At 44.1% G+C, this 17949-nt stretch overlaps 1 protein-coding gene across 1 annotated transcript in view; it reads right to left on the bottom strand.

The window, feature by feature from the left end:
- Positions 1-950: 950 nt before the first annotated feature.
- KCNH5 (potassium voltage-gated channel subfamily H member 5) overlaps positions 951-17949 on the bottom strand; it is a 158139-nt gene continuing 141140 nt past the window's right edge. The window contains exon 11 of the mRNA XM_058025628.1: positions 951-8375. Within this exon, the coding sequence (XP_057881611.1) occupies positions 7428-8375 (948 nt within the window). The 3' untranslated portion in view covers positions 951-7427. The remainder of the gene's footprint in view (positions 8376-17949) is intronic.

Genomic DNA, 17949 nt, shown 5'->3' with positions numbered 1-17949 from the left:
AGAATAAAACCCTTTCTGGGATTGATTTCAGGAGAAAGATGTTCACACTCACACACTGATGACCTCAAAGGGATGAGCTCTGAACATGCACTGAGTGCAGTGGGGTTGCTGGTATTCAAAAAGCTGGGTATGAACAACTGGTTGAGGTGATATTTCAGCTCTGAAATTTTAAGGTACAACCTGACTGAGCTTGTTTGTAATGCCAGGACTCCTAATTATACCTAAAATAAAATGGAATATAAAAAAATGAAGCTGTTGCCAAATAGCATTTGATGATTAGAGTGAAGAAGGCAGTAATTAATCCTGCAGGGACAACAGAGGACTAATTAGAAGCAGAGCAGAAATTTTGTTTTCCTTTAGAAAAAATAATGCCTTCTTCCATGAGAGCTCAGATAAGACACCCAATTTACAAACTGAACTGTGACCTCCAACTAATGGTCCTGGCAGCAGCCTTGGATGCAACTGAATTCCCAATGATTAGTCAGAAAGTGCTTTTTTTCCCCTTTTTCTAGGAAATAAAAGTGGTGACAGAGAAAAGAGGTGGAACATGTCAGGAAACTCTACTGAAAACAAGTCCAGAACAGGAAAGTGCCCACATGTCTTGGCATTGGACACGTGGAGAAGCTGAGCAGAGCCCTAGGTTTGCCTGAAGAAATACAGAGAAATTTTTACTATCACTACATGGCACTGGTTCAAATTGCTGCTGGGGCTGAAGTTCACCCAAAGTGTAACTGGAGTAGGAATGGTCACACACATGGCAGAAGCTGGTGTCTCACTCCAGTTCCCCTTCTCAAAGTGGCTCATTAAAACCCACAAACACCCCAGTCCCTGCCATTCTGTGGAACACTGAGCTGCTCAAGAGTGTACAAAAGGGCCACAAATTAAAATAGAATAAAATAGAATAGAATAGAATAGAATAGAATAGAATAGAATAGAATAGAATAGAATAAAATAAAATAAAATAAAATAAAATAAAATAAAATAAAATAAAATAAAATAAAATAAAAGTTTGTTTAATAAAATAATGCCCTGAGAGTGGCTCACCCTGTTATTCCTGTTTAATTTGGAGACTTGTTGCTAAGCCACAGGTTGGGAAGGATTTTGTGAGTAACAACCCTGTGAGCCATCATAAAGATTGAGGAGGTTAGAGTCTGGGAAAACATCTAATAACAGAGCCAGGTGTAAACCTTTGAATGTGCCTTGACAAGAAGGGAATAAGGCTGGGAATGGGGCTTGGGCAGACCCCATGGATGTGCCCAGTCCCTTTGGACAAGCCCAGGCCTTTTCATCAATGGTGTGCACACACTGAGGAGCAGGCTGAATCCAGAGGGATGAAAATCCAGAGGGATGAAAATCACCTCCAGATCCAGCCACTAACGAGAAACCTGCACATTTCCTACAGCCTTGGATGTGCAGGTCGGCCAGGGCAGCACTGAAAACCAGCTCACATCTATGGATATTTTGATGGCATTTTCAGACACTGTAATCACCTTTCCCTGGACTGGGGAAGAGGCTGGAAGAGGGTGTGGGTGTTGTTGATGTATCCATATCAGCCCACTGCTTCCAGAAACTGCACAGTCACTGAGACATTATTCTCAGTGTTTGGCACCAAGTGTGGATTTTAGCTGATGCCTGACTAAATGCTTAATTTATTTCTATGCCATAGTTTTAGAATATGCCAGATTTCTCTGCTGTCTGTTTGATGAGTATTGGCTCTCACAGCTATTATCTGGAAAATTGGCAACACACTCCTCCACATGGTATTTAAATTGAAAATCAGAAAAAAATAGGACATAACTAAAAACCTTCAAATTTTACCTCCTGTTTGTGCTATTAAAATCTACAGAATCACCAAATGATAAAACAGAACTTGTGACTTTCTGGAAATCACTTGGTCCAACCCCCTCTGTTCATTGCAAGGCCAGCTGCAAATAGAGAGTCCATATACTGATGCTACATATTTTAGATACTATATTCCCCTTTCCAACAGGATTTTGGGATACTGGAACAGCTTGACTCTCCTGAAGCCCACATTTTCCTCTAATAGCATATTTCTGAATATCCTTTAATGGACTTTCCCTGTCCCACAGGGAAAAAAAAGTCTGCCAGCCTCATCCTGTCCTGGAGCAGAGAGGGCTGAGCCCAACCTAGCACAAAATCCTTTTTATAGGGCTTTTAATTAAGGCTAATTGATGTGTTCATGGCAGGCAGCCAGACACAGAGTTGGTGCACACCAGTAGTCTCAGATTGTGGGCCAAACAAGCTTGCATCTCCAAGAAGAAAACAACAAAGAAAAGAACATATCTGCTTTATAGAAAACAGATTAAAAGGTTTGTGAGAATACTGCCTCAGATCCCTGCTTCCACGTGCCATGCATCAGGGGGCTGATTAGCATAATATAAGAAATAAATACAATTTATTCAGCATGGCCTGGTCAAGCCCTTTTTAAATGCTTCTGCTATTTGAGTGTACAAAATCAATATGTGCCTTCTTGTCCCACTGTGCACTACAAGGTCAATTTTCTGCCTGGCTAAATACACCCTCAGTAAGGATGATTTTAGTTTGTTTGTCATTTGTTAGATAGCACAGCACTGATCTTTGCACAATATTCTTTATGTCAGTAAGAACATTCACTGCTTCTCTGCCAGAAGAAATGTGGACTTTTTGTCAGTTCTAGCTCCATTCAGCACTCTGCTTTAAGAACATATTTCATTTGAAAATGCACCATAGCATATTAAACCAAATAAAACATGTAGAGATTGTGTTATCTGCTTGCACCCAAAAAAATTAGGGGAGAGTTACAAAAAATATTCCCAGATGTGGAAATCTAGATGGATCAAACTTTTCCTCCTACAGCCTATTAAGAGAAATGTTAACAAAACCCATTCAAACCCTCCTCTGCAGGAAAATGGTATTTGAAAACCTTTTTTTTAAAAAAAATAAATCAGGTATCACTTTGACACCACCTCTCTTAGGGAAAAAAGCATTTATTTTAAAAGACAATCTGTCCAATTTTGACATCCAAAAAGATAGGCTTGAGTTTTCTAAATGCTCAAAATCCAAGTAAAAAAGGTGGAAATTTCTCACAATATATCCTTCTATGTCCTCACTCCCAAATTCCTATTAAAACTTTGGATTATTTTTTGTTTTTCCTTCCAGTTCAGGACATCTTTTCCCCCTAAAACCCTCTAAGCTACTTCATGAGCACAACATCTGTTTTCTGACCCAGGCAATGATGTGGAATGGTCTCAGTTACTTCCAGGGCAACTGCTCTTGGCTTTGCAAAGAGTACAGCATTATTTCTGCAGCTTCCAGTCCTCTGAAACTGTCCTGGGATCAAAAATACATATTAAAGTCTGGTCTGATTATCAGATTCAGCCTTCACACCTGTGCAACAGGGTTACTCTCCATGTGGTGCTAAATGAAGACTGAATTTGAGTCTAGCAATGAGCCCAAACTCTGGTGCAGCATCAAGCCCCTACAGTTGTGCTACTTCTACAGAACACAGAGAAGAAAAATGGACAAAGCTTAGGTTTGTCACTTCCAAAATCAGCTCTGCTCTAACCCCCGTGCCCTGGCAAAGACAGGAAAAAAAAATTTACAAATACAAATTCAGAAGAACTGAATCCTCACTACAACAATATTTTTTTTCAGTAATTATCCTGAAGTGCTGTTCTATCTCTTATATGCAACATTACACCAAAAAAGCTATTAAAAGTACTCTAGTTCATTTGCTTTGGGAAGTGTTTACTTTTCTGTACACATTTTCTGTACACAATTTATTTCTATTCCAGAGTCCAGAAAGATAAAATCCACTGGTGTGCATGTAAAATGCTTTGGACACACAAAGCACAGGGTAGGTGCTAAGGATGCTGTTCCCAGCATCTGGCAGGAACATCTGTACAGGTTTTGAGCTCTTACAGGAGAGGAGAGGAAAGGAAAGCATGCAGCCAAGAGCTCCCTCCCCATGGTGTGTCACTGCTTGAGCACTGGCCTGGGTGGAAGTGACACCTTGGTGTCCTTATTGCACTTAATGACTACAGGTGGTTGCTTTCAGTCCAGCCTGAAGTACAGGACTGTGAATCATGCTTTTTAACAGAGAAGGAAAGCCCCAGTCACTCATCATATCATGCACAATGACATCTCCATGAGGGGACAATGGCAACCCCGTGGGAGACGAACTGCTGACGACTCCATGAAGCAACATGTAATGCTCCCAACACGGATTTTGGAGGCAAAGTCCTTCAGAATTGCACCAGCCATTGCCAACCCCACAAACTGGGCCTCCCCCAGCACACAGAGGCTGGGACAGCCCATCCACAGGGCACCCATCACACACTCCACTGCTTTGTGCAAGGTACGAGCTGGTTCCACTGAACTGGCAATGGACAGTGCTGGGATATCAGGGTCAAAGCAGCACTAGAAACAGACCTGGAGACACTATTTTTTTCATGAACTTGGTATTTTACACTATTTAGCCACTCACTACACATTTGAACCACTCAAGCTGCACTTGAACTGTAATAGACATTCTGGGCCTGCCCAAATGATTTTCAAGGTCAGACTAATCCTGTTAACACATTCTCTCATTGTAAAGTGGCACAAAGTTACACCTGACTTGCAAGATAAACCTAAACAGAGATCCCTTTGCATGCCATGCAGCTCTACCTAGAATTAATATCAGTCATAGAGAAAGAAAAGCAGTCTGTCACAAAGGCAGAGGAATTAAGGCTAAAGCTTTCTAACAAAGCCAACCCCCATTATCCTGCTGTCTCTTTTACAGCATCACTTCATGGCAGGTTCATGCATTCCAGGAATTTTAACAAAGCCTGGCCCCCAGACTGAGCCTGATGGCTCAGCTATTCACCAGGCAGCCCTGGGCAGTGGCTGTGTGTCTGTCTACACCACCAGACCAAGTCAGGCAAGAACATTCAACACTTGACATCTTGGCACTTGAACTGTACCCACAAGGTCTGTGCAGACTCCTGCAGCAACCCTGTAACTCCCTGACCCCACAACCCCCCATTCTTTCAGAGTTCCAGGATGGGACTTGTCACAGGAATGGGAGGTCCTGTTGTTTTGCAGGTGCAGGTTGTTCTTGCAGTCCAAACCATGGCTGCAGAGTCATGGATTTGCACTTGTGTCAGAACAGCAGCTGCAAAATACAGCTGAAAATTCTGACAGAGGCAACTGCAGCTGCAGAGAACCAAAACAAGTGGGTGGCCTGACCACCAGGCTTTGAGAAGAGCTGTCCCCTACTGTGGCTTTTTGTTCTTTCTTCCCCCACCCCCCCCCTTTTTTATTTTCTCTAATTTCTCTAAGAAAGAGGCAAAAACAGGAGAGAAAAAACTGTCATCTCCCCAAAAGCCTCCATGAGTTAACACAACAGAAGCAATGACTTCTCTGGCTTTCTTATGAACTTTTGGAGCTCTATGGGTTTGCATTTCACAGTCAAAGATATGTTCACCCTAAGATGTTGATTCCTAATTGCCACTACTGCAAATGATGGTTTGTTTGGGTTTAGGGGTTTTGTTAGTTTTTCAGGATGTGATTTTGTTTAGTCTAGTTTTCTAATGTTAAAAAATGGATCTAATACTGGTGTGTGTTTAGAATGCTCACTAATTATAGCCATGTATTTGATATACCTGAATCATAGTGATGCCTTGTGGTACATCCATGTTTTACTCCAGGCACTTTTGAAAACAGGATCTTGATACAAGAGGTCATTTAAGCCAGAGCCAGGGGGAATCCTTCTCTGAAGGGGCCACTGTGCTCTGCTGGGTTGGCCTCAAACTATACCAGGTAACAGCTCTGAAGCTGCAATGGCAATTTCTGCTATGCATCTTGTGTACCTGGATTCAAACCAGTGCAAATGGAGAGGCAAAAACCCTCACCACACTCAGGGGCAGAGTCCAAAAGTCCAGCTCCAAACAGGAGACCAAACAAGATCCAGTGCAAAGCCTGCCCTGCTGCAGCCCTGCAAAGCCAGCAGCTCCAGCCCAGGAGTGGAGAGGGGGTCTGAGCACAGCCCAAGGCTGGCAGATGCTGATGGGAGGCAGCTAAGAGGAGGGACAGAGCCTCTGACACCAGCCTGAGGGACTCGGTGTGTGTGGGACCTGTGGGCACTGCAAGCCCGCTCCTGAAACGTGGCCCCTCCATGCACTGAGACCTGCAGGAGCCCCAGGCAGGAGCAGCACTCCAGGCAGGGCTCCATCCCCCAGCACACCCACCACCCTCCCAGCATCATCCAAGCACCTTGGACTACACAGAACTACACCCTGACCAGTTATTGTCTCTCTTTCTAAAGGCAGCTGCAGACTGATAAATATCCTCATGAAAAAGAGTGGAGGGGATTTACTGCAGCCTTTTAACTTCAGGCTTTCAAATCTGCTCCCGTTGTTCCCAAGAAGCTGAACTGTGAGTGTTCTCTCCCTTCCTCAGACCTCGTGCAAAGTCTTTCTGCCAGGGGCAATAGGGGGGACAGGGGGAGAGCAACCTCAACCCCACAAAAATGGGACATGCTAATGAAGATACTGACAGAACCGGACACCACCACTGAGTGCTGCAAAGAGAATTTACATAATGTTACTCTAACAGTTCAGTAAAAATGGCATCAGTAAAAGGAGGCTTTCAAGAAATAAGTTACCCCCAAACACTCAGGGAGTGCAACTGAGTTTCTGTTAGTTTCATTTTGTTACATAAATCACCATTGTTATTATTCTTATTATTATTATTTCTTACTTACGATGTTAAAAGAGCAGGAGGATACTTGAAATAAAAGGCTGTGCATGCACAATACCCACACAAATAAATTCCAGTGGTCCACCCTAGCACCAGGCACGGTGCCCTTCCCTGCCCACTGAGCTGAGCCCTCCCTTTAGGAGGAGTAGGGGAATTCATCACCAAATATACAGTATATTGTCATGGAATGATACCAGGAAACAAACAATACTAACAGGAGTCTGAACGTGTCCTTCACGTCATATTAATCTACTGTTTAACTCGGCAGAAAAGACAGTGAGGAAATAAAAGCTCAATTCACCCAGCCTGAGATCAAAACTGTCATGGCAATATTGGCAGGTTAGACCCTGATTCTTTAAATAGTACATTGCCTTTGTTAAACAAAAGTCATTCTTTTATTACATAATAGAGATTATAAATAAATGTAAAGTGTGCATGCAGTCAACTGCATATTATACAAGCAATATCTATGTTAATAATTGCTTTCTTTGGCAGGCCAGAATCCAGCTGGACATGCAATATTTACATATCAAAATCCTTGGTGTGTTCAAGTCATATTGGATGCAAGTGAAAATATATATGTATATATATTTACCGTATACACACACATTTATATATATATATGTATAAAGGTATATATACACCTCTGCATATATACTGTATACATATATACACATAGGTATATGCTAAAAGTGGATTTCATCTTTTTCAGATTCGGGTGATGCAGGCCTCGAAACACTAAAAATATCCTGACAGGATATCTGGGGAGGGGACTGGGGTGATAAATGAGACTTGGGGGAAGAGAGCTGGGATACGTTCTTTTCAGACAATATTTTTAAAATTTCTGCCACCTGCTTCTCAAGGGCAGCCATCCTGCTGCTTAGCAGCTGGATATCTTCTTTGAGTTCGTGCTTGACTTCCTGCAGCGTGGTTTGTAAGGCCTGCTCAGGAATGGGGTAGAAAGGACACCTAGCATCCGCCTGGATGGGGCTGTGCTCCAGGGGGCTGCGAGTCTCACCAGCTTTATCCAAGCGAAGGTCACTTTTTGTGATCCCACTGTCACAAGAGTCTGTTTTCCTCAGTGGGTTTTTATTTACACCGTTCTCCGAGTCATTGGACTTGGGGTCATCGGACAGCAACCCCATGGACTCGGCCTTTGTGACGTTGTTCCAGTCCTCCTTCTTCTCCTCGTGGGCACCCATGGTGTTCTTCAGCCGGAGCCAGCCCTTCCCGTTCCCGTTCTTCATCCTCATGGGGCTGTTCACCTTGAGGCATTTCTGCTCTCCGTTCCCGTTCGGCTTCAGCTCCATCACGTCGCGGTTGTTCTGCTTCACGGCCTCGCTGCTTTTCATGTAGGCCAGGGTGGTCTGGATGGGCGTGATCTGGGACACGGTGACCACGCTGGTGCCCGTGATGGAGGCCCCGTTCTGCACGCTCCTGCTCTCCACCTGCAGCTGGTTCCGCTCGGGGTCGGCGTGGCTGGAGCCCTGGTTGCGCATCTCCTTCTGCTGCTTGAATTTCTGGAAGAGTTTCCGCACGGGGTGGTCCACGGGGATGCTCAGGGTCACCTCGTTCTTCTGGCGCAGGCGCTCTTCTTCCTCCTTCTTGACATCGCTGATCTTCCTGAAGATGATCTGTGGGGGGATAAATCCACGACAGAGTCAGGACCCAAAGGACATGGCATGAAAATATTAATTTGAGATGGGTAATAAGTCTTGAGAACAGCCATTTCTCTCTTTATTCTTAATTCTGATCTTCCTTTCCATCTTAATTTTTTGTAGTGATTTCAAATGGAGCTGATCAAGACACAGCAACCTCAAGGTTAACCACGATAGATAGGGTACTTATGTCACAAACATCTTTTCTGAAAAATCCTTTCCTTGAGATTTTTCCTCCTGAGAAGCTGAGAGGCCTCAGGAACAAAATGCAAACAATGCTTATCTGCTGCTGTGGAATGCAACAGGTGCATCTGTGATTGGTCTCATGTGGCTGTTTCTAATTAATGGCCAATCACAGCTGGCTCGGACTCTGTCTGAGACAAGCTTTTGTTATCATTCCTTCTTTTTCTACTCTTAGCCAGCCTTCTGATGAAATCCTTTCTTCTATTCTTTCAGTATAGTTTTAATATAATATATATAATAAAATAATAAATCAAGCCTTCTGAAACATGGAGTCAGATCCTCATCTCCTCCCTCATCCTGGGACCCCTGTGAACACTGTCACATACTTACACATACACACACACTTTCTTAACAGGATACATTAAAGGTGGGTTTCACCTTTTTTCTTGATGCAGAAGATACTACTGCTTGAAGAACTAAAAATATCCAAACACCAACAGAAGGAAAGAAACGGAACAAAGAGAAGAAAGCCCTTGACAAAGAACCCAAATACTGCGATGCCATTACTCACACTCATACCTGCTCTGTCACTATCTTTAGTACAGATCAAAAGGAAACAGTAATTCAGCAGGGACTACACAGCTGCAAGATAAATTCAATGTACACACCCTTCCAGAGGCTGCAGAATCCCGGCTTGCTCAATACTTTTTGATTTTTCTGTTAGGGTTAGGGTATTTTAGGAGTGTTGGACGTTCCCCATGGGCCACATGTGTGGCTTCACACACTTTACAAGTGTTTACTGCAGAATTGGTATGTCTAATATGTGTAGGTGAGCTGGAAGCATCATGGAGAAGCAGCATAACAGGGCTGTGTGTGGCTCTAAATCCCAGCAATATCCACCATCTCATCATGCCATTTAATGCTGAGTTATTTCACCCAGCAGCATCTCTCAGGCTGCTGCAGAAAAAGGAATTTGAGTCTCAAGCTGAGGGAGGATCTACAGAGCAAAATCTTTTTGTTGATTTTCTGCATGTTACTCATATGATTTTTTTATTTTTATTTTTAGGTTCATCCAGTTTTTTTGAATGTGGGACTGGGAATCTGGGAAACTGGTTCTCTGTTTGACAACACTGTGAAAAGCAGCCTGTGATTAAATACAAATATGGACTGTGAAGGGATAGTGTGGTAAGAAAAGGAAAACAAAGCCCTTGAAATACACAAACAAAACCCTGTGTCAGTCAGCTGTAGGCTTTTGAAATATCAACTTGAGTATCCATATTTGAGAATCTATTTACTTTCAAGTCTCACATCTTCAGAAGTCAGCAGAGAAGTGCCATGATGGGTACAGATCTTCACTGCATGAATCTGGGATGAGCTGGACTTCAAAGCTTCATTAGAGAGCTTTCAAATGCAGTAGATCTCTCCTTGCCTGCTGCTGATAGACACAGCTGCTTAGAATAATTTGGTTAACTTGCTTATTAGAAGCTCAGTTTAAAAAATATAAACAAAACCAAGGGACAACCATGGAAGTTACTTTAATGTGACTACTCTGACCTAGATGCAGTGACACATTCCCTCATTTGGAGGCTCCCCTTCATTAGCAGCTGCCCTCATGGAGCTTTTCTCTCTCTCTCTCTCACTCTCTCTGGCCACTCTCAAGAGTAAATAAGGGTAAGAGAAACTGCCCTTGATTCAAAATTGAGTGATCACATTTAATTGAAGCCACGCTCTCTAAAGGCACATTTGGAAGGTGGGTGGTGTGTGATGTTTAGTTTGTGCCTCTCTTGCCCCAGAGGGCAGCACAGCACCTCTGGCAGAAGATGCAGCAGTGAAAGCAGCCAGCTGCAAGGATGTGTCCCCAAGGATGTGTCCCCAAGGAGTGTCTCAGGGGACGTGGCTGGTTCCCCTCCAGGTGTCCCTGTTTGGCTGTGCTGCTCTGCCTTGTGCTGAGTCCCTAAAAACATCTGCAGTGGGGGAAATATCCCCTACCCAATGCTTTACAAGGTTGTGTAGGGACAGGAAAAGGGGGAATGAGAGTAGGTTTAGACTGGATGCTAGGAGGAAATTCTTTACTGTGAGGGTGGTGAGGCCCTGGCACAGATTGCCCAGAGCAGCTGTGGCTGCCCCATCCCTGGCAGTGTTCCAGGCTAGGATGGATGGGGCTTGGAGCAACCTGGGATAGTGGAAGATGTGCCTGCCCATGGCAGGATGATCTTTTAAGTCCCTTCCAACCCAAACCATTCTGTGTTTCCATGATTCCCCTGCTTTCTGGCCATGAATCTGTTTCACAGCTTGAGCCCCCTGCTCCCTGCAGGCAGCCTATGCCTGGCTGGGCTGTCCAGAGGCAGTGGGGGATGCTGGAAGGGAAGGATGCTGGAAGGGAGGCAGCTCCAGCAGCCTGGCACAGGCCCACGGTGCTTCTCTGGCCAGTGTGGCACTGGATGTGCCATTGGGAAAGGCAGGACGCAATTCTGACAACGTTATCCTCCTGCATGTTTACAATAACCAGAATGACAGCAACAAAGATCACAGCAGAAGTTTTTGATTCCTCTCCCAAAGCTTGCACTTCACTGAAAATTACCCTCACCTCCCTTTCTCCCCCAGCCCAATCTTGGTTCTTTTATCCCTCTTCTAGACTCAGTTCAAACCTTCCCCAGACAGAGGTTATCTCTCTGCACAGAGTATAATTACCAGCGACTGCTGCTGCTGGGCTTGGCAGAAGAAAAGCCAAAACCTCTCTAACCTGACACCACCTGTACCTCACACTCCTGAAGTGTGTCCTTATATATATTGTCCAGGAAATTACTGTGAAGCTTTTTGCCCCAGAACCACTTGGCCAGGTGTCATTTGGATGAGTTGAGGCCAGTGACAGAGGGGTCTGAGCCTGAGTGCTGCTGTGACTCAGAGCAGAGCAAACACTTTGGGAACAGCAGAAAGGGATGGTGGCCAAGGTGGAAAACGCCATCAAATGCAGGATGCAAATCTGGTCTGCTGTATGAGGCCAAGGACCCACTGACCACTCACAGCCATGAGCTTTACCCCATGGCAAAGCTTTATGGCCATGCAGTGAAGACACACACCAAAGCCCTGCTGTCACCTCCTCAAAACATATTCTCTCAGCTTCCTGCAGGACACAAGCTGACAGAGATCTTCAATGAGTTATTTCCCTTTTCTTCTCTTGGGACAGAAAATGCTCCAGCCTGGAATGGTTCTGAGCAGCTCCTCTGAAGGAGCAGATCTGCCACATGCTGATTAGTGCAGAAAATGCCCAGGGACTCAGAAATGCAGAGGTTAGCTGAGAGTCAAGGATTCAGGACTGATCTACCTCAGTGGAGCCCTATTTCCAATGGAGCAAAGGTGGGCTGGTGCACAGCCCTGGGCCTACTCCCCTTGGTTTTCTCATGTAACCTGTAGGTGTTCATAGCTGTTTTATTTTCTTTTTCACTCAGAAATGCATAACCAAGCAGACCCTCACATCCCAACTCACCCTGTGGGATAACAGCACTTTGAATGGAGACTGAGGTCTTGGTCCTTACTCTCCCACTGAACTACTCTGCCAAGGAAATCATTTCACCCCATGGAGAACTTCCCCCTCTTCCTTCCCCTCAGCCAAGGGAGATGCACCCCTAGCACAGCAAGGATCCAGTTTTGGTCAGGAGTACTTGAGAGCAGCAGAATATGTACAAGTAAAAGAAAAGAAAGATCCTACACAGACAAAGAACTGAAGAAAAAAAAAAAAAAAACAAAAAAAAAACAAGATGTGAATTCTAGCACTAACAGGGCAATAGTTATTTTTCATTACCAATTTTTTCCATATTAGGAGATTTTTCCTGTGGCTGGATTTAATCTGCCTCCACAGTGGTTTAAACTAAACCAGAATAGTTAAAATGTGTTTACATTTACAAATGTTTGCATGGAAACTGAATTCTATTGATGTCTAATAACTTTAACCAGCTTTTTTTCTTTATAAATAAGAATTGAAAAACATCTCATGCGATCTGACATTTTGCTGCAGATTGGAAGAGCATTATTTTGAAATCTTAAACTGGATGAGCTATTTAATTTGTCCCTGACCCTTCTCAGAGAATCTACACATAGGCCTGCCCAAATGCATGTCCCAGGAACAGTCACAATCTTCAAAGAAGAAGCTGAATTAAGTGTGTATAGAGTTTATTTCAAGGAGTAAAGAGCCACAGTCCTGTCTCACACCAAGTTTTAAATTCATTAATGTAGCAGACATTAAATGCAGGACTCCATTTTCTTTATGGATCAGGTTGTGAAAGACCCTTCCATGTGGCACAAATATTGTCCCAGGGGTCCAGGTTCCCTGGTTTCTCTTCGTGTCTTTATTTTTGGAAGAAGGGGCAACAGAGATGACATTAATTACTGAGCTGGCAAAGATGAAGCAGAATTTAACTGACGTTCAGCCATGGGGACTGAAATACTCAAGTTATTTATGAGGCAGGCACAGAGGAGTAAACAGCAATTTGAGATTCTCCATCTGATCTCAACCTCAGCCTCCCTTCCACACCAAGAGGTAACTGATGTGAGTGTGAACTCTGTCCCTCCAAAGGGGACCTTCCCCCAGGTCCTGGCAATGGATGTGTCACAGCTCCTGTGAGGTGCCAGCTTGTATAACCAGCCCCAAAGCCAAGTGCAGATGAGGGCACCAGCAACGAGGAGTCAGGGAGGCAGCTCAAAGCTGAGACACACACACTGAATTAAAGAGTAAAGCTGTGGCCTTTTCAGGTGCTTTGAAATGCATCTCTTGTCTGCTGTCTTTTTTTGTAGCAGTACTGTGGAAATCATCCCTGCATGACCTTGCTCCATCCAGGAGATCTGCACAAAGATCCCTTAATAAGTGACTCCAAGGCAGGTACGTGAAGGGATTACAGAGCTGGTAAAAGTCTTGAAGAATTACAGTGAGTTCATAAACAGTGGCAGCTGTTTGACCAGAGATCATCCTGTCCTGTGCCTGAACATCCCATGCTGTTGTAAGTGGTGCCCAAGGTATGCCTGCTCCTCTCCACAGAAATGGCCAGAAAGGGACAGCCATGGATCCAAAGGGAGCACAGTTGTCATGGTGATGGATGCAGAGTGTGTGCACTGACTGGGAGGGAGAGAGGGGAGGAGGGAGGGAGAGCCACACAAAGCCACCAAAAAGCAAAGATTGTCACAGACCCTGTCCTGGGAGAATTGGTTTGACTCAGCTCACTGGACATTTCTGCAGCAGAAACACCACATTTCAGTCTCCACAGCCACATCCACTCAGTAACCACAGGTCACTCTCATTAAAGCACAGACCAGGCTGATGGCAGTGCTGATCATCTCTCAAAAGTTTGTTTTGGGGGTAATTATCTTGTCTGAATCGATGTCTTGTAGAAGCCCCATCTCCCTTGCATCTGATTGTTCACAACCCAATGTATTTGTCCAGATCCCTGCATTTTTGTTCCTATTTAATACAGCAACTTCTGAGAAGGCATCTGAGATCAGTGAGATAAGAATAATAGAATCACAGAATTATTAAGGTTAGAATCAAGATAATCAAGTTAATGGTTGATGATCTTGATTCATTCCTCAGGTTAATAAATCTCAAGAAATAGATGGCTCTTTTTAACCTGGACCCACCTGACAGCACAGGTTCAGAGCTGTACTTGAAAACACTGCAGACAGAGCAAGTGGGGTGAGCAAAGTGAGCTGGAGCTCCCCAAGTGATGGAGGCAGGATTTCAGGGAAATGCACCCTTCTTTGAACCACACTGCAGAGCTGGCAGCTGGATTGCAGTTGGCTGAGACCCACCCAGCAGCTCCTTCACCAGCTCTCAGATCCCACCAGAAGAATTTGGACTGGTCCACCTCTTCCAGGAATGTCTAATTCCCATTCAAAAAGGGAGTTAGAGTGTCCTCACAGGGTGTGTTGGCCTTGGCTTGCTTTTATATAAGCTTTTTTTTCTTTTTGGATATAGGAGAGCTGCCTTCCCTTGCCTCCTTGGCCTGAAATTACACAAGCTTAGCTGAAGCTGGCAAGTGGATTTTAAAAGTTTTAAGTGGTATAACCAATATCCAATACTGCAATAACACAGATCTCATTTTCTTTGGAAATAATGCTACAAGGCTGTACAACATAAAATTTCCATAAAGATGTCTGCAAAAAATACTATTAATTTTCACATCTTGGAGTGCACTGTACAAAAGTAATTTACATTTTTGTCATGCTAATGTGGAAGGCAGATTTATGTCAGATCCAGGATTTAGACAGACACAGGATACTCCAGCACAGACGTGTGTGCTATTTCCTGCTCCTGAAAATACATAATACATAAATACATAAATACATTTCCTGCCCCATAAAATACACCCAATTTCCAGAGCACAGACACTCAGAACAGGGCTCACCTACAAAGCCTCTGTCTGCATGTGAACTCACCCTCCAGGAGCCCTGCACAGCGGAGGGAGGAAGACAAAGGCACTTGGAAGGTGTGAGTCATTTCTTTCACCTGCAGCTGGATGTTAAAGCAGGTCAGACAAGCTGTACCCTGAGCTGCCTGCTTGGCTCTGGTGTCTGCACAGGCAGCTCCGTGCCTGTCGCCTCTGAGCAGACAGCCTCCATGGATGGTGGGATGGAGGATGCAAATCCACACCTCTGGCAGTGCAAATGTCAGGGTTTGGTCCAGAGGGTGTAAAAAAGCCTCCTGTAGTTATTCTCTGTGTATGTGTGTGTGTTTTGCACCCTTCATCTGATGCTGGTTTTATTTCCACCTCAGGGTGTTGGGGTATTGCCAATTCCTGGCTGGGATGAATTCCCCACAGCCTCAGGGCCCAGCCAGTCCTTACAGACAAACTTTATTCTTCCAAAAGCTGCAGAGGGAGGACAAGCCACAACTGCCCAGGAGACCCTGCCAGACTGGTGGCTCTCAGTGAGAGCTTGTGGAAAATCAGATGGAGCATCCCAGACCCCCTGAGCCCATCAGAGCCATGGCCTGGGACGGGGTTTGCTGGATTTGGCAGTGCCAGGGGTGGGAGTGATCCCAGCAGGATCTGTCCTACAGCTCCTGGAGTGGGATGAGCTTTGCAGTGCACAAGGGTGGGTGTGCAGAACAGACACATCTCAGGTGGTCTCCAGTTTCCTGGATGAACCACTGAGACAGTGTTCACAGGGGTCTCAGGTTGAGGGAAGAGATGAGGATCTGACTCCATGTTTCAGAAGGCTGATTTATTATTTTATGATATGTATTATATTAAAACTATACTAAAAGAATAGAAGAAAGGATTTCATCAGAAGGCTGGCTAAGAATAGAATAGGAGAGAATGATAACAAAGGTTTGTGTCTCAGGCTCTGTGTCCGAGCCAGCTGACTGTGATTGGCCATTAATTACAAACATAGAATAGGAGAGAATGATAACAAAGGTTTGTGTCTCAGGCTCTGTGTCCGAGCCAGCTGACTGTGATTGGCCATTAATTACAAACATCCAACATGGGCCAATCACAGATGCACCTGTTGCATTCCACAGCAGCAGATAATCAATGTTTACATTTTGTTCCTCAGGCATCTCAGCTTCTCAGGAGGAAAAATCCCAAAGAAAGTATTTTCCATAAAAGATGTCTGTGACAAACCACCAGCAGGGAAAGGAAACTCACCCCTTCCCCCTTATTCTCACTACACTTCCCAAGAAAACCTTCCAGCAGGGGAATGGAGATGCCCTGCCCACAGCCCCTGGGAAACTGGAGACCACCTGAGATGTGTCTGTTCTGCACACCCACCCTTGTGCACTGCAAAGCTCATCCCACTCCAGGAGCTGTAGGACAGATCCTGCTGGGATCACTCCCACCCCTGGCACTGCCAAACCCAGCAAACTCTTCCCAGGCCATGGCTCTGATGGGCTCAGGGGGGTCTGGGATGCTGCATCCCTCAGTCCTTGAGGACTGGTCCCCTCTAGGAGCCTTCAGCTGTCAAAACAAGGCATATCTGGGATCCTCTTTTCTGATATTCTGAAAACTAGGCCAGTCAAACCGAATTCCTAATGCATAACCCTTGGTGAAAAGGCTTGCTCCAAAATGAACATGTTTTTAAAATCTAGGCAGGTCCCAGAGAACTAGACTCACTATTAATACTTGATGTTAAAATGCTTTTAAATCTTATTTTTCAGATTTTCTTTTTCAGAAAGCTCCCAAGATATTACTAATACCTAATGCCAAAATGCTTTTAAATCTTATTTTTCAGATATTATGTTTTTAAAAAACCAAAAAACTTCCATTATATTAAAAAATCTCCCTTTTTTGTTTACATTAATTAAAAAGTTAATTTAAAAAGTCAAACTATGAAAGATGAGACAGAAATGGATTAATAGGAAATGACCCCACACAAGCCTTTAGGCTGCTTCCCCTAATTCACTCCTGCAAATCTCCATAAACTCTTAGCTCACTTCATTAATCTGCACTCCAAGGATGCAGAGTAGATGGTTTGAAATGATGGCTTTATTGTTCTTCTGCTCTGCACACTCCTCAGATAGCTTCACTTTGATGTGAAATTCAGCCTCAAAAACAAACTGCTCTAACAACTCTTTTAATTGCTCTCCAGTAAATTCCCCTTAATCCTCCTGTCCCAGGAACTGTTTTGTGTTAAAGCACTGCTCCATCTGCGTGTGAGAAAGGAATCTCTGTCCTTGGCTGTGCAGTGAAAATGACTGACTGCTGAGCAATTAGTTAATCTCCAGGATAGGGATGTCTCACTAAACAGTCTTTCATGCTGGATTTTGGAGGAAAAGAAGATTTCTGCAGGTTAGTCTTCCAGCTGCTTGAAAGAAACAGTAAATAATAGCCTTTCTGCAAATTTCCATTGATCCTCACTTCACAGACACAGTAACACGCTACAGCAAAAGCTTCCTACCAAGCACATTTTAATTTTGCTTTGGATAAACTGTATTCACATATATTCTTCCTCAGCAACTATTGAATTGACCTGCAAAAGATGTGAAGATTTCCAATCCAAGTAAGAAAGTGATGTCGCTTCAAGCAAATGAGAATTATTTCCATGATGCTGAAAAAACCCTTTAAAGGGTTATTTAGTAGCATTTTATGTGCAAGGAAGAGGTTAATTCTTTTATGATGACTTAATAAAGATCTTTGTCCCCCCAAGTTGCTCATCTAAGGAAAAATCAGGACATGTAATGAGGGAGAGACCCTTCAGAAAAGCACAACAACAGTCAATAACTGATTTTTAAAGTCCAGAAATTCCATCATCTCTTTACTGCTTGTCCTACTGTTTAGAAATTGATTACTGTAGGTCCAATTTTAATCTGGTTCCATTTCATGTTCACAATCAATTCTCACAGCACCTGAGTACTCTTGCAGAGAGACATCTGTGCACG

This window comes from Melospiza georgiana, chromosome 6 (assembly GCF_028018845.1).
Source record: "Melospiza georgiana isolate bMelGeo1 chromosome 6, bMelGeo1.pri, whole genome shotgun sequence".
Classification (NCBI taxonomy): Eukaryota; Metazoa; Chordata; class Aves; order Passeriformes; family Passerellidae; genus Melospiza; species Melospiza georgiana.
Note: the sequence above shows the minus strand (reverse complement) of the source record. Positions and strands in the feature narration are given on the sequence as shown.